The sequence below is a fragment of the Gavialis gangeticus genome, unplaced genomic scaffold, assembly GCF_001723915.1.
Source record: "Gavialis gangeticus isolate Ggan-Ray unplaced genomic scaffold, GavGan_comp1, whole genome shotgun sequence".
Lineage (NCBI taxonomy): Eukaryota > Metazoa > Chordata > Crocodylia > Gavialidae > Gavialis > Gavialis gangeticus.
In genome coordinates, this window is record NW_017729004.1 from 47319672 (window position 1) to 47343695 (window position 24024).

General features: G+C 42.1%; 1 protein-coding gene across 1 annotated transcript in view; it reads right to left on the reverse strand.

The window, feature by feature from the left end:
- Window positions 1–24024, reverse strand: part of LOC109291105 (macrophage mannose receptor 1-like) — a 151818-nt gene that overhangs the window by 107774 nt on the left and 20020 nt on the right. The window contains exons 4-14 of the mRNA XM_019507966.1: window positions 19531–19644; window positions 18100–18246; window positions 17099–17281; window positions 12520–12677; window positions 11663–11776; window positions 10447–10562; window positions 9266–9414; window positions 5551–5750; window positions 3571–3698; window positions 3042–3123; window positions 331–469 (exon numbers count right to left, since the gene is read on the reverse strand). Coding sequence (XP_019363511.1) covers window positions 331–469; window positions 3042–3123; window positions 3571–3698; window positions 5551–5750; window positions 9266–9414; window positions 10447–10562; window positions 11663–11776; window positions 12520–12677; window positions 17099–17281; window positions 18100–18246; window positions 19531–19644 — 1530 coding nt within the window. The remainder of the gene's footprint in view (window positions 1–330; window positions 470–3041; window positions 3124–3570; window positions 3699–5550; window positions 5751–9265; window positions 9415–10446; window positions 10563–11662; window positions 11777–12519; window positions 12678–17098; window positions 17282–18099; window positions 18247–19530; window positions 19645–24024) is intronic.

Sequence of the window (24024 nt, forward strand, 5' to 3'; positions counted from 1 at the left end):
AAAGCCTTCTCAAGCCCAGCTCCCAGTAGGCTTTTAAATTGCCACCCCTGCCACTCATCTGAGTGCAAAACTTCTGCAAAAGTAACTAACATATTACATCTTAGTTAGGCATATATCTTAGTTAGGCATGCACAAATGTATTTGTACAAGTACACATTCCTTTATTTTGAAAATCTGAACCTATATATGCTGCCTAATTCTCTCTATTTGCACATAACCTTAACAAAAGTGTATTTTTTAAATTCCCAGTATTATTTCTAATTAGTTCAACAAACCGACTTCCGAAAATTTGTTTTTAATGTTCATATTCAAGGGGTGAAATAAACCTACCTTTTTTTATTTGACAAATCCAGTTTTCATACCGTCTACAGTCTACCTTATGCCATTTATTGTGTTGTTCATTAATAGTTCCACAGTATTTGCTTTCATCCTGAACACTTGATGATTCAAACCAGCCTGTGTAGGTAACCTATGTAGGAAAGTAATTTTGTTACTATTTTCATCTTAATGAGGGACACTGTCCTCTGCATTGAAGAAATGGAGATTCAGATTAAGTCTCTCTCTCCATGGGAGAGCTCTGCTTTCCCATGGAAAGTATAATTTGATAGAAGAGATGTTTGCAAAGCTACCGACCTAAACTGAATTGAGCTCTTAAAGGAAAAGTGAATACATATATATGCTAAAATAAGAAAAGAATGGCTTGCAGTCCCTACCTACATAAACACATGCTTAAATTTATTACTCTGTGGACTCATCTACATGATTAGGGACAGACATTCAAAAAGACTGAGCCTGAATTGATTCCATCTTTGCAGGTTAGTTTAACCTGGCTAGGCTGAACCGGTTGCAACCTGGACAGATTCTCTCTGGACTGAGGAAATTCAGGCACATGGCTGCAGTGGCTAAGGCTAGAAGTTGGGGGGCACTAGAGCAGCCATCCCTTCCCTTCTCCAGGGAGCTGAGCTAAGGGGGACATGGCCAGGCCCTGGCAGGGCTCTCTCATTAGGAATGTCTACTTGCATGGTCCCAGGCTTTTCCCCGCTGGTTGCTCGAGGGGTGGGAGTGTTGTCAGCTCCCAGCCCTGGGCTAGCACTCTGAGGCAAGCTGGGGTGTGCAAAGCATGCATCTGTTAACGATACAGAGCTTTTTAATCTCCCTCCATGCTTTGTCATACTGTCTGCAGCAAACTGACGGGCAAGCAAGCCAGCCAAAAGGTGATAAGAGTTTTTATCACCCAGTTAGCAAAACAGTGGCCTCTCCTGTTAGTTCAAACTTCTTAAACAGTTTACTGGCTGATCTGTTGTTTAGCTCCAAAAGCCCTGTTCTGTCTGCCTGAAAGTGGGAAGAGAGAGACACACAAATGCCTCTGGGCATTAGCTAGCACACTACATGCCTAGGGTCCCTGGCGCTGGGGTCCATGCTGTGGGAAATGAGAAGGAGGAGGGGATTTCCTGCTTGATCTGTGATGGGGGGTAGGGCACAAGGAAACCAGCAGACCCTGCTGTGCCTGCAAATCTCTGCTGGAGCTGCAAATCTCAGCCAGGAACCGGAGGGGAGGGGCCAGCCCTGCTGAGAAGCAGAGAGCCCCGCCCAGCCCAGAGAGCATGCTGGGATGCTGGAGGACTCTGATTTAACTTAAACCAGCAAAGGGGTCTGGGAACAACATTGCATAAACCTGTTTAACCCAAATCAGTTAAGTCGGATTACTACATTAAACCAGATTTATCTCAAACCAGTTTCAGACAATTTCAAACTGATTTATGTGCACTGAACATCTGTTCTGTTACAGGTTTAAGCCAGTTTCTGATCACTTAAACCAGTTTATGTGTAATGCCTGTCCCTAGCCCATGAGACGTTACTGTGCATTTATTTAGTACTTGTAAAAACAAATACTAAATAAATGCACAGTAACCCAGGGTAGCTCCAGCAAATGCCTGTTTTATGACAACACTGTGCAGTAGCCTAACATTACTGCACAGTAGCATTGCTCTTGGGTTTTTGCCACATGATGCTACTGCACAGTAGTATTGGGCTACTGAGCAGTCAGCATCTCATGTAGACCTGGCCATGAATAACCTCAATGAGCACATCCAGACTTGCATGGACGTTTGGTTTCTCAGGGACAAGCAGCAGCAGCACACCTGGCACCACAGCTACTTGTCCTCAGGGAATGCCCATGCCACAAGCACTTTGGTGTGCAGCAAGTTACCCCAGGAGTGGTAGGGGAGGCTGAGACCAGCACTGTGCTGGGCCCAGCAGCCTTACCTGGAGTCTTGGGGGCCTCCTGGGGCTGCAGCCATGGCAATCCTGCTGGGCAGAATCTAATCGGAAACTGCAGCACACTGCTCCATTTTTTTTTCCCACAGTTTTTTTCAACCCCTGGATATACAGGGGTAAAAAAAAAAACACAGGAAAAAAAAACCAGAGCAGCATGTGCTCAAGCAACATGCCCTTGCAGTGCAAAGAACACCAGATTACGTGGTATGTGGTGCTGCAAACATGTTTGTGGCACCACATAATTCATGACCGCCTTCAACTCGATGTGCCCGAAATGTTCAAATGAGTCAGAAGTCAATGCAATACTCCTAAGATTATTTTGGGGAGAGCTACATATAAAGCTAATTAATAAATGTAAGTGATTGTACAACTGGAGTCTAAGAGGGGAGAGCAGGAAAAGATTTAGACATGAGGAGAAAAGAAATAGGATCCTGAAGAAAAAGATTTTTTGTAAAATGCTAAAGGTTCATCCACATTTCAACAGCAGAGTGCTCTAGCCAGGATGACCCTGCCAACCTGTGCCAACTTGCACTAACTGATATCCTCCATATGTGGAAGTATACCAGAGAGGATGCTCTGAAGCCATCCCCAGCAGATGTTCCCAAGGATATCAGAAATATCATGAGCAGCCAAAGAGATGCACTGGAAGGTATTTATTGGCATGATTCCAGAACTGGAACATGCCTGAAGGCACAGGTAAGCAAGTATGCTGAGGGGCATACTTGGGTGCTCCTGCCACAGTGTAGGGATGATAAATTACTTACAGGAGAGCCATCACTCCAGGCAAGTCCTTCCAAGAAAAATATACCGATCCATAAAAAAGTATTTTCAAAAGTATTAATATCCCTGAGATACAAAACAAGAAAGAAAGAGTACATGAATAGAGGCATGTAGGATGTATCGCTGGAGTTTTAGAATATAGATTCCAAGTTGTTGAAAAAATCCTGTGGCCATACAGTACTTCAGCAGGTACAATAGTAGGTGATTAATGCAAATGCCAAACGGTAAAACAATGCAGGGAGCAAGTTTTCTGAAACACTGCCTCCTGGAGAAAAGCACAGATTAGTTTAACCTGCTTTAAGACACTTCACACAACAAAGGGATGGATAACATAACACTATTTTTACAAAATGCCTGTTAATACCCTAACTATGGGCTTATTTAAAAGAAATCACTAAGAATATTTCCACATTTGATGCAAACCATCTGTTTCAGGAAGGTTATACAGGAATTTCTAATTCTCATTTAATATCTTCTCAACTGTAGTAAAATTAATATACTTTGGGTACTTACCTTAATGAACTCTGTATGACAATATATTCCTCTTTACTGTGAATGCTGGCCAGGTCTCCACCCATTTCTCTACAAAAATCCCGAGCTTTAAGCCACATTTTTTGTTGTTCATAGTCTCTGAGAAAAACCTAACAAGATTGAGTTTATGAAGCTAATGAATTTATGCATATATAATATATACATATATAGTATATGCATATATTATAATGCATATATCATTACAATAAGGTACACTATGGCAATAAAATAAAAACAGCACCCCTTTCCCTCAAAAACAGTGATTTTAGAACAAAAATTAGTATGGATGAGAAACAAGCTGAAGTGACAAGAACCTGAGTATGTTGATTAGGATATTCTAAATCTTGAGAGAAGTTTGTAGAGCAGTTAAGCACAGAGTTAACAGAAATAATAAGGGGATAACTTGAAAGTTTGAAGAAAATAGAACCGTGAAGAAAATGATCTCTGGCTGTGTTTGCTTCTTTTTAGAGGTGGGGGGAGACAGTAAATTGGTGGAGGGGGATGGGCATGAACAAGCCAAAACAGGGTCTCCTTGACACATTTCTAGCAATCAAAAACTATTAACATTTCATATGTTATGTAGAACCATTCTATTCTGTAAATCTCAAAGTAAACATTGCATGGAACCCACATTTCATACTCAGGTGTTTCCAGATATCCACTCAAAAATATTTCTTTTCATATTTCCTTTGAAGTCCTCAAAGCTCTTCAGAAACATAAATTTAATGTATCCCCCAGTGTCTGTTAAAGATGTTGCAGCAAGGACTGTGGGCAATGTCCTGATCTTAGCAACAGTCTTATCCTTTTTCCTAATGTGGGTCAAACGCACATGTGTTTTCATTTTCCATTTCATATGAGGGTCAAACAGGTAACCCTTACTCATGTTGGTAAGCACATCTTGTATAAGCAACCCAACTCAAGTCAGACTTTGCCACTTCTATTATTTAATATAATATTTTGGCATTACTCTGTTCAGTAACAGTTAGAATACTACATCAGAACTTCCTTATTCTTCTTTCTCTTTTCCCTTTAATTTCCTTATCTCATTTATTATTATTATTTCCATAGACAGAAATATACTTCCATAGGAGTATCTTTATATCCTCTTTTTCAATTGTCAATTCATATTATTTTTCTCCTCCACATTTTCTATCTTTTATCCTTTTCTCACCATCTCTCTCCTTTATCTTGTTCTGAGTTGTGTTCTTTCTACATCTTTCTCTCCTTCAATGTTTCCTTTCTTTTCATCAGCTACAGTAGGACCAGTTTCTACCTCCTTTCTTTCTTCATCCTTTTTATTTGTATTCTCAAAACAATCCCTCACACTCTATCCACTAGAAGTGTGCAAAGAAGTCCCTATTCTATTTGGATTTGGCCCGAATCAGGGACAGTGATTTGATTAGTTGATTTGGATCATTGTCCCTGATTTGATTCAGCCAAATCTGAATCTGAAGATTTGGTGCTTCTGTGGGACACTCCATGAACCCCAGCACTGCAGCTTTCATGAGCTGCCTGCTACCTAGAGGTATGCAGAAAAACCATTTAAAGCTGTGTCTACGTCCGAATCTTTTTGAATCTCTCTGAATCAATTTGGAGGGTTCCGATTCGATTTGGAGAGATTAAAGGGTCCTCTGATTCAACTGGGATTTGGAGATTCAGCCACCAAATCAGGCTGAATCTCCGCCGAATCAAACCAGGGACCAAAGCTTTGCACAGCCCTACTATCCACCTAACACTTAAGTAAAAGAGGCTGTCTCTCTTCACTCATCAAAGGTCATTACTGAAGAAGAGTTCTTCCTTTCCTGGGTCGGAAAGGAACTGAGCTGTGTCTTCAGGACTGAGTCCAGTTTGCTTTATCATGTGTAGCTGCTGAACAAGCAGAATGAAGTCAGTTCTTTCCTAAAATTAGATAGCACATATAGACCAAAGACACTTGTCCTCATTGACTAATTTAGCACTTACTTTGAAGCATGAATTACTATGGACAGTTGAGACCCAACCCTCAGGACACACTGGGGCAGGAGTTGTTGTTTGAACAGGAGGATATGTGGCATCTGCAGCCCGTTGTTTACAAATAAATTTTTCCACCATCTCACAAGGAAGAACATCCCATAATCCAGCTGCAGGTCCAGTTCTCATTGCAGCACATCCTGACTCCCCGCCTTCATGAAACAGAGCAAAAACTAGTAACAATGATATAAAATCTTCATTTATGATGATGATTAAAGTATTTATGGCAGTGGCCAGAACTTAACAGCACAGTAATAGTGACAGAGTAAAACTATGTTTCAAAGGTATCATTTCAGAACCAAGAGTTCTAGATTTTTGCAAGAGCTTGGAAAGTACTTGAAGGAAGTCAGTCCTAGCTGAAGGACCTAAGCAAGGTCATAGTGGGAACCCTGGTGAAACTTTTCCAAAACTTGTGGCACTCTGGGAGATCACTGAGGATTGGAAGAGGGTCAATATTGTGGTCATCTTCAAGAAGGGGAGGACAGAGGACCCGGGCAACTATAGACCAATCAGTCTACCATTCCAGGGAAAATCCTAGAAAAACTCATCAAGGAGTCTGTGTGTGATACACTTACAGAGGGTAAGATTCTTAATGATAGCCAGCATGGCTTTGTCATGGGCAGGTCTTGTCTTACCAATCTCATCTCCTTCTACCACCAGGTAACTTCCCACCTGGATAAGAGAGAGGAGGTCGACGTTATATATCTAGACTGCTAAAAGGCCTTTGATCTGGTATCCCATGATGGTCTCATGGGAAAAAATGGAGGATTGTGGGTTTAACTGCTCAACAGTTAGGTGGGAAGGAAGCTAGTTGCAGGGTAGGACCCAGAGAGGTCTCATGAACAGATCTGTGTCATCTTGGCAAGAAGTGGCCAGTGGTGTCCCTCAGGGGTCCATGCTTGATCCAGTGCTTTTCAACATTTTTATCAATGATCTGGATGTGGGGACGAAGAGCTCACTGGCCAAGTTCACAGATGATAAGTTATGGGAAAGTGTGGTCATGCTTAAGGATAGGCTGCAGGTTTAGGCAGATCAGGACAGGCAGGAGAGTTGGGCAAATCAGAACCAGATGAAGTTCAACTCACCTGGGGAGAAGGAATCCACAGCATACATACAAGCTGGGAAGCTCCCTCCTTGAGATTACAGAGGCGGAAAGGGACCTTGGAGTCATTATTGACTCCAAGATGAACATGAACCGCCAATGCCAGACCTCAGCCAGCAAAGCCAACCATACCTTGTCATGCATCCAAAGATGCATCTCAAGCCGGTCCAGAGAGGTGATACTCCCCCTCTACACAACATTGGTCTGGCTTCAGTTGGAGTACTGCATCCAGTTCTGGGCACCGCACTTTAAGAAGGATGTGGCCTGCCTTGAGAGGGTTCAGAGGAGGGCCACCCGCTTGGTTGGAAGGCAACAGGGCAGGCCCTCTGAGGAGAGGCTGAGGGACTTGAACCTGTTCAGCATCAGCAAAAGGAGGCTGAGGGGGGATTTGGTGGCTGCCTACAAACTCGTTAGGGAAGATCAGCAGCAAATAGGAAGGGCCCTATTCCCCCTACCAGCACCTGGGGTGATGAGAAACAATGGCCAGAAGCTACAGGAGAATAGGTTCAGGTTAGAGATTAGGAGGTAATATTTCACTGTTAGGGTGCCTAGGATCAGGAGCCAACTTCCTAGGGAAGTGGTTCTCACTCCTACCTTGGGTAAATTAAAAAAGAGGTTGGATGAACACCTGTCTGGGGTCATATGATTCCAGCATGTGCTCTGGCCAGTGGTGGGGGGTCAGACTAGATGATCTATTTAGGTACCTTCTGATCCCTAACTACTATGAAACACTGAGAAGTGTAAAGTGTTCTATCTGGGGGCAAACAGTCCCCAACCTACAGGCTAGGTGGTACCAATTTGACTAGCACCACGACCAAAAGGAACATAGGGGTAATAATTGACCATCACATGAACATGAGCCATCAATGCAATGCTATAACCAGCAGGGAAAACAATACTTTGGCATACATCAACCAATTCATCTCATGTAAAACCGAACAAGTGATTCTTTCACTGTACTTAGCACTAGATAGACTGCAGATGGAGTACTGTCTCCAGTTCTGGGCACCAGCCACACTTCAACAAGGACTTGGAAAAACTTGACAGAGTCCAGAGAAGAGCCACCCATATGATCAGAGACTTGCAAGGCAGACCATACGAGGAGAGACTGAGGGACTTGAGCCTTTTCAGTCTAAAAAGAGAAGGCTGAGAGGGGACTTGGTAACAGCTTACCACTACATCGGGGCATACATCAAGAGCTCAGTGAACACTTCTTTACCAGGGCACCTTTGGGGAAAATGAGGAGTAATGGTTACAAACTCCTGGAAGACTGCTTCAGGCTCAACTGTACGAAAAACTTCTTCACCTTCAGGGTGTCCAGACTGTAGAATAAACTCCCTCCAGAGGTAGTGCAATCACTTACTCTGGAAATCTTCAAGAGGAGACTGGATGGTCACCTCACTGGGCTCACCTGACCCCAGGCATCTTTCCTTCCTGGTGAAGTGGGAGCTGAAACCAATTATCTTGTGTGGCCCCTTCCATCCCCTTACAATCTATGAATCTTGCATTGAGAAGCTCATAACATAATTGAGTGTAATCCTCAATTTGGTCTGAAGGAAATGAAATACCTACATTTCTAAATAATGGCTTGTATGGGACATAGCATGAATTTTAATAAAAAGGCATTCTGGACCTGATTCCCATTTATACACCATTGTTATTTTCACTGTGTAAATGAACTGCAGTGCATAAATGGAATATGCATATATAAATCAGTAACATGTATGATATACTAAGTCACAGAAGCACTTTTAGTAAACAGAAACACCTGCAGACTTTGATCATGACTTCTCCCTACTTTTACCATGGGAACACAATAAACCAGTAGTATAAATAGCAATGGTTTGGAGCAGTAAGCATGGAACGGACAGGAGTTGGAGCAGCACATGGAGGGCAGGGGTGGAGAGCTGGGTTTGGGGCAAGTTTGAGGATAGGTACCACTTAATTTGTTGCTGCCACAGGGTGGAGACAGGATTCAGCTGTACTGTGCCATGGCAGGAGCTATAGAAAGCATACAGCCCCTCGGTACTGGCAGCACTACATCAATACTTTCTCCTGATAGCAGTGGCGTCTTCCATAGTGCTGCTCTTGCTTGAACCCAGAGTACAAATCTTATTAATTACACCTCTCATATGAAGAATACTAATCCTGTATGTAATAGGCAGTATTGAATCAATTGTAAAACTCCTCAAAATTCAACATGACAAAGAAATTCTTCAAGATGCATAGTGAAGATAATGAGTGTCTTGCTCATTGGATCAGGCCACAGCTCCCACCTTCAAGAAAACTGCAGCATATTTGAGATAATACAATGGTATAACAATACAGTTGCAAAAAAAAATAGCATGATCATTTGTAATTTCCTATTGATCTATTTCTTATATGACATCATAGCATCATGGCTATTAAACCAACAGCAAAGGTGCATTCAAGAAATGCCAACACCCATTAGATTCATTAAAGATACAGATAATGACATTGGATAAAAGATTCAAGATGTAGTTTTTGGAATCAAAGATTTAAACCTCAGATAATATACATCATACACCACATGGCAGGGCATACCAGGCATTCCTGAATTCCAGTGAGTGAACAGAACCTCTTCACCATTGGCCCACTTGAATATTCCTTGTTCTTCTGCATCAAAAAGACCAATCCAGAAATATTTTTCTGATGTCAGCCCAACCAGACTAATCAGAAAGGCTTGTTCATACCTGCCCAAAAGATAATAAACAGAAAACTGAAGTAAAACAGATAATTTTTCATGTTTGTGTTAGTGGGATGTAATCTGTAATATAAACAAGAAATTCAGACAGCAATTTAACTTTGGCAGTTTATAATGTATAACAATTCTGCAATATACTACAAAGCCCTTCAAATAAACCACAAAGATATACTGAAGGATAGGAAGAGAATGATGAAACCAGAAATATTTTTTGCTGTTGTGCAGTTTTGTTTTGGGTTTGTTTGGGTTTGTTGTTTGTTTGTTTGTTTGTTTTTGGGGGCAGGGTTGGGGCATCATACTATCCTCCTGATATTAATATTAAGGAAGGCAAGTCTGTTTAGGTGTTGTGTGGTTTTCTTTGATGAGTTTAAAAAAAAAAAGCATGTTTTCCTTGATGAGAATTCTGTGGCCATATCCAGACAAGTGCAGGCATTTGCTTCCCTGGGGACAAGAAGCAAAGGCACAGCTTGCACCACTGCTACTTGTCCCTGGAGAATGCCCATGCCACACATGCTCTGGCATGCAACAGGTTACTCCAGGTGGGGTAAGGGTGGCTGGACCAGCAGCCTTTCCTGGGGTCTGTGAAACCTGGCCAGCAGTCAAAGCATGAGTCCAGCAGGCCAGGCTCTGATTTTGGGTGGCATGTACTGCAGCCACATGTGCTGCCCCGCTTTCTTTCCGTGCAGGTTTTTTTAACCTCAGGATCTCCTGGGTCAACCCCCCACGTCCCACCACCCATGCTGAAAGGTAGCAGCATGGGAAATGCCTGAATATGCAGCATGTGGTATGACAGATGGGTCTGCGACTCCACATACCATACAGCCACGCTCATCTGGACGTGGCCCATGATAGCAAATAAGTCTTATGTTCAATTTTCAGCCTTTTACATACAATTTATGCCATTTTTTATTGAACATGGTATTAGATTTGTTAAGAAGAAAACATCTGATAACTTAGATCTTTCAAAGTTTTTCTATTGTTAGGTCAGATTTAAGAAGTAAAAGAAATGTCATTACTGTACCGATTTTCAACTGTTGCTATGTAACCATTGTTCCTTTGACATGCTTTATTTGCTTCTAAAAATGTTTCAGATATATTTCCAACTGAATAGCAAAATGTTCCATATCTTTTCCATCCCTGTAACATGATTATCAAGCATCTGTATGAATTTTTAAAAGTTGTAATACATTGAATAAACAATGCCCATTTACAATTGCATTTATTATATGCTGCTTTGCAATTCATTGTAAAAGCTAAACTAAGAAATACTGAAGGGATAGGGATGGAGGAAAGTATTATGAATAGTTTCATAAAATTCATATTCACCATGCTCACTGTTTCCGGTAGGGAGGCTGGTTTTGTAAAAGGTATTGTAGAAATGCTGTGACAAACCCCATAGAAATGGTTGATTGATTTTGTCTTCTCTGTCTACCTAACTTAATAAAATTATATCTCTAATCTTTCCTTACCACCATTTGTTGAAAACCAAGTAGTCTACTATAACATTTAAACAGCTTCAACAGTAATGCCAGATTTGAAAAGACATGGTAGCTCTGAAGAGGAAAGTCAGATGTGCTCCTGAGTTCATGAGTAGTCAAAATAAAATCTTTAATCATCAAGCGTTTCCACTTTATGACCATATTTTCCCATCATAATTTAAAAAATGTATAATGCCCAATTTTTACAAAGCCATTGCTACTGGGTATGGGGCTTACCAGCACAAATAGGTCCCTTGAATCTTCATGGGAATCATGATTCAACTTCAGCACTTTCCTGAATTGGGGCCCATACCTAACAATGTTTGCAAGACCTAAGATTTTCACATCATTCATGTCCATTGAAAACTACCTCTATGGAAGCACGTACATAAATAAAATTCACACCATATTTGTCTTAACTGAGCAAGTAGTATGTTTTCAAAATGAACATGCTTGAATTAACCATTCTGCACAGCAAAGTTGCCAGGGTTCATCCAAGTGGAGGCATGTGCCTGAGGGAAGAAGGAATCCAGAGCATACATACAGGCTGGAGAGTTCCCTTCTTGAATGCACAGAGGCAGAAAGGGATCTTGGAGTCATTATTGACTCCTTCAAATGGCATACAGAAGGGAAATGAAAGACAGTACAGTTTAACAGTACAGTTTAACTTCTGGATCCCAAGCTAATTTATTTTTGGTTATTCTTGTTTAAAGACAGTTCTGAATTGGATAATGGAAGTTCTCCTCCATGCATACTCACTCTCTGGCAGCCTGCATCAGCACTTTCCTTTTCTTTAGGCACTTGTACCAAAGGTTTTCTTTTACAAACATAACCAGTTTTCTTTTTACAAACATGATCTGCCCAATAACCATCCTAAATATATCAGGAGAAAGAAGAAAATTAGTGTAGAGGGAAGTATAGTCATCAGACACTGCACATTTTCCTTTCTCTTCCATAAAAATATAAAATCATAATTCTTTCTTAAGTTCTTACTTTAATTGGTTATAAAGAGGACCCTCATCATGCTCTGGGAATTTTTACTGGTGGGAAATGACAGACTAGTTTGTGGCACTGCTGAGATCTGAATCTGTTCTAAAAAGTCTGTAGGTGATTTTAGAAATCTCATAAGCTAAAACTGGCAGTGAAAGAAATAGCTTGACTAAATTGCTTCTACCTTACCCGAAAATGTTTACCTGATGCTAAGATGGCTAAGTTCCTCCTTGTAATATTTCAGACAGAAGAGACCCTAAACACAGGCTTCACACAGCTTCTATATTGTTGCATTGCCATTTTTATTTTTTGGGGGAGGGAGAGGGTAGACTCAGACAAGTGCCAGTTATGCTCAAGAGCTGTTTCAAGTTTCTTTTTGTTATCACACTCGTGACCTTCAGTAACTAAATATTCATTAACTTTCATGGAGTCCACCTTCATCTATAAAAAGCCTTTTTAAAATGAAAGCTGAAATGCTGATCTCATCTTGTGAATCTAAGTTGCTAGTGTCTTAGCTGTTGTTAGCCCATAGCATCTATGCTTTTGTGTGGTCCTAACCAGGTGCAAAACCAAGAAGTCAGAATCATTTGTATTGCATTGCATTATTATTGGCTGGATTATTTTACCTGGCCCTTCATAATTCCACAGTCTTCCTGCCTGCCATTTTCATGGGTTGGTTCTCCATGTAGCCATTTGGTGTATGTCACAGGAGTCCCATCACTCCATTCAAAATACATTTGAACCTTATTGTCATTTAGTCCAATCCATAACTCCTCTGTTGGCTCTAAAATATGAAAGCGTTGTGTCAATTAACTTTTTATAGAACAAAATTTCATGTAGTTTTCTGAATGAAGAAACTGGGTTCAGGAAGCTTAAGACTGTAGCATGGCTGAATTTTTCCATATCAATGATACTTGAGCTCCTCTCAAGTAGCAGCTTCTTTCAGAAGCCACAAGGAAAATATATAACCAGGCTTATACAACAATATGATGCCAGTCAAAATTATTTGGCTACTTCAGGTCAAATTCATAAATCTTTTTGGATTAACAGAAAATACTGGATCTTGATTTTAAAAAATTCACCCAGCTATATTTTTCCTAAGCATGCCCTGGTATATCTAGGATAATATTATATAAAAATAAAAATGACTTTCTCTCTCCAAAATGAGGTTTTGAATGTATGTGTTGCCATGCATTGAACAAAATTATCACTTGCACATTTAACAAAAAGATTTTAAAACATATTAGAGAGGGAGGAATAATCCACAACACACTTACAGGCTCAGCTGTGCTATGCTTGCCAGCATTACAACTGAATGAGAACTGGGTGTCATAATAAACCACAAAATGAACATGAGCCACCAATGTGATGCTGTAGCTGGCACAGCAAATCAAACACTGGCATGCATCTATGGAGGCATCTCGAAAAAGGCTAAGGATGTCATCCTCCTGCTCTACTCAGCCCTGGTGAGACCGCAGCTGGAGTACTGTGTCCAGTTCTGGGTGCCGCACTGCAGGAAGGATGTGGAGAAGCTCAAGAGAGTCCAAAGGAGGGCCATGTGCATGATTACAGGTGTGGAGAACAGGTCATATGAGGAAAGGCTAAAAGACTTGGGACTGTTCAGCCTGGAGAAGAGAAGACTTAGAAGGGACTTGGTGGCAGCCTATACATATATTAGGGGCATACTTCAGGGCCTGGGGGAGTGTCTGTTCACCAAGGAAGGACAAAAAACAATGGGCACAAACTGATTGGAGATCACTTCAGACTGGACATAAGGAAAAACTTATTTACAATTCGAGTACCGAGGGTTTGGAACAGGCTCCCCCCAGAGGTGATACAGTCACCCACCCTGGCGAACTTCAAAAAGCATCTTGATGCCCACCTTGCTGGGATCATCTGCCCCCAGCAGTCTTTCCTGCCCAAGTCCAGGGCGGCTGGACCCAATGATCTGTAATGCCCCTTCCAGTCCCTAACATCTATGAAACTATGAGAACAGGGATAAACAGCCCCCAGCATGTGCGCCAGTTAGTGACATGTGGAGACACTTTCTTCAGCATGTCACCTCTGTGGTGTTGCTGAGAGTTTCACAAAGCTTCTCAAACTCAGCCACGGCACTGAGGGCAGGGTCAGCAGATGGCAGACTGCATTCCTGTGTCCCTGCCTGTGTCCTCCTGCCCCCATCCCTGGTGCCTGCTGCAGCGCTGGGAGCTTTTACGAAGCTTTGTCAATCGCTCAGCACTGTGGCAGACATTGCAAGCTCCTCCCCCTCTGCATATATGGGGGAAGCACGTGGTTCTGGGTGGCCGATAGCTCAGTAGCCCCTTGGTGCTGGTGCCAATTTCTGTGCTTTGCAAACTGAGAATTTAAAATTATTCAGCTTATTTTGCTGTGTTCAATTATTGCATATTCTGTTTTTGCTCCCTCCCAAACCAGTTTCTATTATTCAGTTTATTTTCCACTGTTAAATAGTTTCATACTTAGTTTTTGCTCTCTTCCAAACCAGTTTATATTAGGGCTGTGTGAAACAGCACCATTTTGTTTTGACTTCTGTTTCACTGTTTCAAAGGGACAGTGTTTTGTTTCATCATTTCATTTCAAAGCACTGTTCCTTTTCGTTTTGTCAAAACCATTTCGCTGTTTCGACATGTTTCAACATTTTGCCCATAGGCTATAATGGGGAATCATTAAAATGCCTATAACTTTGTCATTTCTTGCCTGACTTGGATGAAAATTTGAGGGATGGTAGATCCTTCCATGGGCTGAAGCCTGACAAGTTTCAAGGAGATAGGTGCAGGGGTTTCTGGGACACTGCACTTCAAGGTGCTAAAAGCAAAACCTGTGTCACTTGCGAGCAGTGGCAGCCTCCTGTTATGCCTCATGCAGATCTGGGGGCCTGTGCCACCGGGAAGTCTGTGGGGTTGTGCCAGACTCCTCCCGGGGGAGTGGGCCGCAGATATGCACATGGGATGACAGGAGGTTGCCGCTGCCACGTGGGATGCAGCCATGTGGCAGGCTGCCGCTGCCACACTGGGCACAGCCCACATCGAGCATCAGCAAGACTGGTGCTGCTGCTGGCCCCAGGCAGCACCAGCCTCCTGTCATCCTGCACACAGATCAGGGGGCCTGCACCCCTGGAAGGAGTCCAGCAGTGCTGGGAGGGCAGGTTGAGCTCCCTGGGGCTGGAGAGTGCAGCCCTGGCTCTCCCCGCCTCCTGCTGCTGGGCTGCACTCTGAGTGGCTCCACCACTGGCTCTCCTGCTGCCGAACTGAGCTCCATGGGGCTGCTGGAGCTCCTTGGAGTGCAGCCCTGGTGAGCACAGCCTGGTGGTGGGAGGAGGGGGAGAACCACTGGCCACGGCTGAGCTCGAAGCCAGGGCTGTGCTTGGAGTGGCTCCACCACTGGCTCTCCACCACCTCCTGCCACCGGGCTGAGCTCCATGGGGCTCGCAGAGCCACTTGGGGCACAGCCCTGGGTCCAAGTGTAGCCCTGGTGGGCACAGCCCAGTGGCTAGAGGCTCGGCAATCCCACAGAGCTGAGCCTGGCAGCAGGAAGTGGTGGGAGGCAGTGGAGAGCCAGTGACAGAGCTGCTCAGAGTGCAGCCAGCCTTGTTGCGAGCACAGCCTTGGCCAGTGGCTTTCTCCCACCTCCGGCCACCAGGCTCAGCTCTGTGAGGCTGGTGGAGCCACTCAGAGTGCAGCCAGGCAGCAGGAAGCAGGGGAGAGCCAAGCCTGTGCTCTGAGAGGCTCCACTAGCCCCATGGCGCTCAGCCTGGCGGCAGAAGAGCCAGTGGTTTTGCTACTCCAAGTGGAGCCCTGGCTTGGAGCGTAGGTCTGGCAAGTGGCTCTTCTCTGCAACCTGCCACCAGACTCAGCTCCGTGGGGCTGTGGAGCCTGCAGCTGCCAGGCTCTACTCACCAGGGCTGTGCTCCAAGCAGCTCCTCCAGCCCCATGGAGCTCAGCCTGGTGGTGAGAGGCAGCAGGAGACCCAGTGGCGGAGTCGCTCGGAGCACAGCCGTGGTGAGTACAGCCCGGCAGTAGGAGAATCTGCAGCCCCATGGAGCCGAGCCTGGTGGCAGGAGGTAGGGGAGAGTCACTGTCCAGCGCTGCACTCGGGGCAGCTTCACCACTGGCTCTTCTGCCACTGTTAAAAAAAAAGCAATGTTTATTATTATTAACTATATTAATATTCTGTGCATCCTGCCATGTACCCCTGCCCCACTTTTATTTTTCTGGTATGCCAGCACTCTGGCACCTTACAAAGTAGATGTCGCAGGTTTTTTGGCACTCCAGTCAAAAACCATGCCTGTATTAGAAAAAATGTATACGCCCTGATAGCTAATTTTCAACACATATGCCCCATTTTAATTCACAATAGAACACACACTTGCAAAACCTGATAGGGCTGGCAGCCAAACAGCTCTGCAGTCATCTTTACTCTGACAAGAACTGCTGACACAAATTAAGTGGTGAAAAAAAGGGAAATTGGTGGTTTCTTCAACAGGATAAATTTGGGTGTATATAAAGACATTTGGAGATGTTAGGGGGAGGTTAGACCAACTTTAGGGTGGTCACTCAATCTAAAGTAAGTCAGGATGGGTGGAGGGGGGCTCGTGTCAGCATCCCTATATAACATAGCCAAGGTCTCCTGCTCTGCTATTCCTGGCTTCTTGGCAATCATGACCTCAGTCACAGAATGCACTGACTGTGTGTTAGTCCCTTTGCTACTTCTGCCTCACCCTACCTCCCTACCTGCCTAACAAAATATGGTTCAACAAAATATGGTTCTCCCTCTCCAAAGGTCTTCCCAATGGAAAGGCAGTTGTCAGCACGAGACCTGCAGGGTGAGAAGCTGTAGGAAGAAAACAGGAACAGTGCAAGTACAACAGCTAAGGTGATGCTGAAGTAGCATGTATAATACTAATACCATGTTTCTCCCTTCCCCCCCCTACTTCTTTCTTGCTTGAGAAAACAAAGGCTCCTCAAAGTTATGCAAATTAGCAGGGCATATTTCCCAAAAGGAAGAAAAATTACCTTAACAGAGACAGATAATTCTGATTTCTGCTCAGCTGTAATTAGGTGCAGCTGCTGCTCCCTTCATGCAGATGTTTGATGTTAAATGCCATTGTTAAAACTAAAACTAAAATCAGATCACTGCTACATTTTAAAAGTGAATACATACAAAATGCTGCCAAATAGGAATACTCACTATACCCAAGCTGAGACACTATGAAGCTGTGCTCTTCTACGTTATGAATACTGACAAGATCGCCATCATTCTTTCTACAGGAAGTCAAAGCTTCTTCCCACACTTTGGGCTCCCTGTATATCATGTAACAGTGACCAGCATATGACCTCCATCCATCTGGGCAATGAACAGACTCAAAGTCACCTAAAAATCAAGTTACACTGTTTCAGAGTATTTTAATAGCTGCAAAAACTAAATGAGACAGACAGTAGTTTCTCTGTCTGAATAAAAATCTGATGATCAAGTCTGCCATTACAGTCCAATGAAATATTAAAATACGATCAATAGTAAATATGTTAAGTGTGAACATAAAAATATAGCATTTTACACTTTGTAAAATGAACACATTTGAATATAGGTATTATTTTAAATGTCATATAAGATTTTCATCTCCTATTGAAATTAAAGAATTATGTTAAATTTTTAATATTGACCTATTTTTTTAAATGTATTAGTAACTGACTATCACTTAACCAAATATTAGAAAATATTGTACCTAACAGTCAATGTCTTTAGCTTGAATATTTTTTAAATATGCTGTTTTGGTAAGCAAGACCAAACTGATATAGGAGCAGACAGATTTTCTAGAATGATATATAATGAAAAGCTAACATAAAAAAGCAATGCTCTTAAAACACCTCTTGTAGCTCTGTGATATTCTAGTTCTCCTTCCCTCAGTCTGTCATTGCTTTGTTTCTTCCCTCCTCTGAGAAAATAAGTCTGTTTGCTGTAGTTGGCAATTTGCTCCAGCTTTTACACCCATCACCAGAGGTATTCAAGTGAAGCATTTGATTATCTGTTGTGCTTGGGGAAAGTAAAGATTTAAAATTCTTATGTTTCTCTCTCATATTTCTATGCCAGTTTATCTCTTATGACATTAAAATGCATTTCAACCTGTTCAGTTTTGCAAACTGGAATGCCATACAATTGAGATGGTCAGAGGTCAGTTCTGACCAATATACCTGAGGGAATAGTGATATTAGCTAAATGGGTATCTCCCCATTTGCAAATATAGCCAATTTTCTCTCCACAATCCCGGTTTTCCCATTTAAAATTCGTTCCAGGATTTAAAGCTGCGCAGATTTTCCCAGCATCTGAGGAAGGGTTTCCTGTGAGAAAGATACAAAAAGTGAACCTCCCTGAAAGCCCAGTAGAATTCTGAGTTCAGAATACAAAGGAGAATACTCGTTTTTCTCATTGAATTTCAGCCAGCAATATTCCACCTTTTTCCAGAAAAGAATTTACATTCACAGAAGTTTATATTTAATATAATTTCCAATAGTTGCCTAAATTGAGAGTGTAATGTTAAAAATAAAAATCACATCCTTCCTTCCTTGCTAATACCAATGAAACCCAAGGACAGAATTTAATTAAATTTGTGTGATAGATTCTTCTACTGATTCTTGAATAAACATATTTTACAGAAAGAGTTATGAATTCATGTGCTGATAGAAGAAAGAACAATTGATTGATTGATACTGAAAATAAGACATAATATAAATTCGTTTTTTAAATCATCTGCAAACCATTCATAGTTTCCCTACAAAATTTTGAAGGAGGATAAATGAATACAAAATAAATTTTAAAACATCTTTATAATATTACAAAAGCATCACTAGGTGGCTAAAAATGCAATAGCCAAAATAATGACTAAACACAAATTTTCAGAAAGAAGTCTGTTTTGCTTTGTTTCTTTGTTTTCCCCACATTTTGAGAGGAGCAAGAAATAAAGCTAATATGTTATTCTTGTCTTAGTGCTGGGAGAATCCAATTCTGTTAAAATGCTGTCTCTTTTGATTCCAAAGAAGTTAAGGGAATGTTATTATGTGATGGTACATAAAAAAATCAGGGAAATTTTCTATTTAGAAACACTTCTCCTGATTACTGGATATTATTTTGATGCAACAGGTAATGCATAGTCTTCTCTTTTTTTGTTATTTAGTATGGATATTTGTAGCAAAATATTTATCCCTTAGATATTTGTTTCCTTCATTTGCTTACTCCTTCACAAAAGTGGATATTGCCAGTGACAATTCCATAGAAAAAATGTTAGCAGAAATATCACAGCCATAATCATAAGAAACAAAAGATGGAGAATAATTTATGCCCTTTAAAGAATAGAATAATATTTTTCTGGAAGAAGCAGCATGATTTTAATGATCCATATGTTAAGAAAATATCAAAACAACTAGAAGATAATTTTAGTGTTTAAGCTTTTTCTAGATTCTATGGAGCCTTGACTTCTATATTTCACGTTTAAGTTATTCATTAAAGCTCAGATCCTGTAAAGCACTTAGTAACATACTGAAAAATAAGGTTATGCTTATTGTTTTGTGGTTTTCAATTCAAATTATACTTTTAACTACCCATCATGAAATGGATTTAATAGCTACCTGGTGCCCAGTTTAAGTATCTGAAAGGATTGCCACCAGTCCACTGCCATCCACTCTTTAAATCCAATCTGTTAAGTCCAGTCCATAGTGAAGAATTAATCCCTTCAGTTAATCCTAAATGGCCAAAAGAAATTAAATGATTCAGTTCACTATATCTATACTAATCAGTAAAACTATCACCTTGTAAATTACTGAAATTCTCCCATAGAATAGGACTACACATTCCTAAAAATGCTTCAGAATTTTCTCATGGGATAATACAATGTTACTTGACAATTTACCCTCAGGTTTTGGCAAGACATTGTATCCCTAATTTCTCACAAAGCTCAGTGTAACCCATATGGATGTGTAATATGGAGCGAGAGACTCCTATTAGGTAAAACATGCATACCTGCCTAAAACTGAAGCTACCTGGATCAACAAGTCACTAAGACAAAAGGACTTGTAATCCAAGTAAATAGAGCCTGGGATGGGGCTGTCTTCTGGGAGAGTAGGAAGTAGTCAATTAATGAGCTGCAGGAAGGACTCACAGCTGGGATTTACCTGATTCACAGCCAGGGGTTAATGAGGACACCAGGCAGTAGCAGTAAACTGCCACCAAGTTAAGCAACAAGCCTGCTTAGGGAGAGCTAGCAGACAACCCCAAGGAAGTCACCTGACTGGCAGGGCCTGGAAGACATATAAACTGAAGGCAAGATCAGTCTGACCCTGCAGGCTGCCAAGGAAAGAGCTCTGCACTGAGAGGACTATAACTGAGGGATTTCCTGGGGTCTGCCTGCAATGAAGCCTGCAAGTGAGGGACTCACGGCTTGGAGGGGTGGGTTTCCTATAGAGCCAGCAGGCTTGGTGTTTTGTTGCAGCCAGTGTGCGCATGTTTCTGTTATAGTTAAAAACCAGTGGACCAGGTTTGGGACTAATAAAGGGAGGTGGAGGTCCCAATAGTGCCTGAGAACTACAGTGCACAAGGAGAACAGAGACTGGGTTGGGGGCCCAAATACCCAAGAAGGGCAGAAACAGTGGCATAGGGTCAGGGGCACAATGCTCAAGGAAAGCAGAGATAAGGTCAAAGACCCTGTGCCTGAGCAAGGCAGAGACTGAGGCTGGGGGCCTAGTGCCCAAGAAGGGTGGAAACAGACACAGAGTCCCACAGCCCTAGGGGGTGAAACCAGAGACCAGTAGGGGCTGCCCAGAACCCTGAGAGTAGAAGAGATTGAAGAAGACAGAGACCTGAGGCCAAAAGAGCCAGAACCAAAGCCTAGAAAGGGGCTGAAACCTTGGAAGCCAGACTAAGGGATGGAGCCTGGAAGCCCAGTCTGGTGTAGTGGGCTGAGGTGAGAGGGTCCAGCTAGAGGAAAGGGGCAGAGGGTGAGGCCCCAACAAGAGAACAGAGGCCTGAGGCCCCCTGACACTGACTCTGGGCATAGCACCCCACCTGAGTGATGACTCGTAACACCTGAGAGGCATGGCAAGTAGCCCATAAGGCATCTAGTGCCCCAGGGCAGCACATACAGGTCACAAGGGCCCAACTTCAATTGAGAGCAAGATTGAGACCAATAGGTTCTGAGAGGGATCCATGGTCAGGCAGATGGACTAAGGCCCACTGTAGGACCCCAGAGGCGGTTTCCACTTTCCTATTTCAGTTGTTCCAACCAAGGCATAGCAGGTGAGAAGAAGGGAGGGCACCCTAGAGCAGGCACCAAGAAGGATCAGTGAAGCTACCAAGGGGCATCAGGGCTACCTGTGGAATCCAGTCCTGCTACATTATCTTTCAGTCAGTCTGGAAATCCACTGAGTAATTTCAGCAATGTAGTTACAAGCATAAAACAAGGTCTTTCCAAAAAGGCCAACAGAAATACCCATATTTAAGTCAGAGAAAATAGCTGATTTTGGGGGCTTGGTGAATAAATTAAAAAATAAAAGGAAAAGAAGGTGATTTTATTGAACAAACACGTCAGTCCTCTGGATCATGCTGTACATGTAAGAGGCTAGTCAGATGCCAGATTATTCCGTTTTTGGCTGACAAGCCCCATTTGAGAGCAACACAGCTTGTTACAAGCTTCAAAGATCCATATGTTGTCTAAGTTGGAGTCTAAATTTACAGCATGCTGCTTTCCTTTTTTTCATTTTTGCTTCTGGATCAAAGCCACTTCATGTTGAGCTGTACCCAGTACCAGATGTTCCCTCCAGATTGGATGGGATTCTACATGCTCCACCCAGCACATTGATACTACATTGATGCTGAATGACTTCATATAATGTTTGCACATATCATGCTACCACCATAGAGGGAGACTCCACTTGTTAGAGCCATCTCAAATCTCATTATACAAAATATTCTTGGGGAATATTCTTCCATTCTCCTTACATGGCTGATCCATCGCAACCTTTTCTCCTTGATAGTGGTTTCTAAGCATGTCAGTCCTGCATGCCCCAGTACCACTGTGTTTGATATTCTGTCTTCCCACTTTATTTTCAGGATCTCACATGTGCGGAAGCTGGTCAGCCTCGTGATATGCCTAGCATATGTAATCCATATTTCTGAATCATAAAGCAGGGGTAACATAGATTCATATCTATTATAGCTGATTGTTTGCTGCTATTCCATGCACTTTTCTGTCATACAGGCAACCGCCACTTAGTGCTCTTATTTGGTTCCTGAAAAACCGATGTTAAGCGAAACCAAAAGTATTTGACGACCCAAGATGGCAACCGCAATTGATTTTAATGACGCAGGATGACTATCGTAAGCATTATAACAAAACTTGCTGAGCACTAAGTGAAATCAGGTATTAATTTCAAATGAGTGTTATAGCGAAACAGCACTAAGTGAAACGGTGTTAAGTGGGGGTTGCCTGTAGCCCAAAATTCTTAGCTGCTTTTTCTGATTCTGTTAGTCAGTTCAGCCTGAAAGTCAAGATTCCTGCTGACTGTTGAACTCAAGTAGCAAAAACTGTCACTGACACCACAAAATTTATCCTCCAGAGTGATGTCCAGTATTGGTTTTTTCACCCTTTGGTACATGATCACAGTCTTCTTGAGACTAATTGTCATCCCAAAGCTCTTGCATGATTCAGAAAATCTGACCATGAGATTATATGCAGGGAAGACTCACCAAAAGCAACCAAGGCCACACCATTCTACAAACAGGAAATTTCTCAGAACACGTTCTTTCACCTTGGTTTTCACTCCAAACCTTGTGATGTTGAACAAGCCTCCATTTAGTCCGGTTCACAGACAAATGCCACTGTTGCTGTCCTTAAATGCGTGAAGAAGCAGGAATGAAAAGTAGATGTTTAAAAGCACAGAGGCTAAGACACCTCCCCACCCCTATTTCACCCTAATATCAATGCCAAAGTTGTTTGATTCTTTGTTTTCATACATTACCATTGCCTTCCTACCTTGATGTAATGAGTGAATGATATTCAATAGTTTGGGGGGCCAAACCAATTTCTTCATAAAAGTAAAAAGGCCCTGTCTGTTGACTCAAAGGCTATATACAATGGTATTCATTTTTCTCTAGACATCTCTAGCAGTTGCTTGACTGAAAATATCATAGCAATGGAGGTGGAGCATCCTGAGCGAAGACTGCATTGACTTTCAGGATATATTCTTTCACTTAGAGACTGCAGCCTATGGAGCATGATGTGAGTTACAATTTTTCTGATGATATTCAACAGAGAGATACCTCTATTGCTGTCACAGTTGCTTCCATGTTCTTTGTTTTTGTACAGTTGTACAAATCGAGCATCTTTGAAATCTTGCTATACCACTTCCTCTTTTCAACGGTATAACTTCATGAAGATTTGAAGTAATCCATTGTTGGCACATTATAGATTTCATCAGGCAAACAGTTGTTGCTGGATGCCTTGTTCCCAGGAATCAATTTAATGGCTTTCTGCAAATCTTCTAATGTACACACATTTTCTAAATCCATCATAGCCTTGAACTGTGGTAATCCTTCAAGCTCTTCATGTTTGATTTCTATCTCACTGGAGTATATTTTTACCTAACATCCCAGCTACGAGGCTTGGGAAAGCTTAAAATCTAACATGTACAATGCAGTTATAACAGTATTTGTCAAAAAACACAAGAAAAATGCAGACTGGTTTGAATAGCACTCTGAAACCCTTGTACCACAAGTTAAGAACAAAAGGACAGTGCTAACCAACTATAAGAAATCTTCCAACACCATAATCCTAGAAAGTCTGAGACAAGCTCAAAGAAAAATGCAAAAGAAGGTTAAGAGGTGTGCCCAAGATTTTTGGCTGAAACTCTGTGATGATATTCAGAAAGCAGCTGATGCAGGTGATAACCATGAAATGTACAAAGGCCTTGTATAGACAAAATAACGGGCATGTGTGCACAAAATTTTAAAGTGGGATAAATGCTTTTGCACTCCTTTAATGGTGTCAGTGTTTGCACGCATTGGTGGTATATTAATCCCAGCTGCTGTAGGAAATTCAGTGGTATAATGCACCTTAAATGACTTGGGGC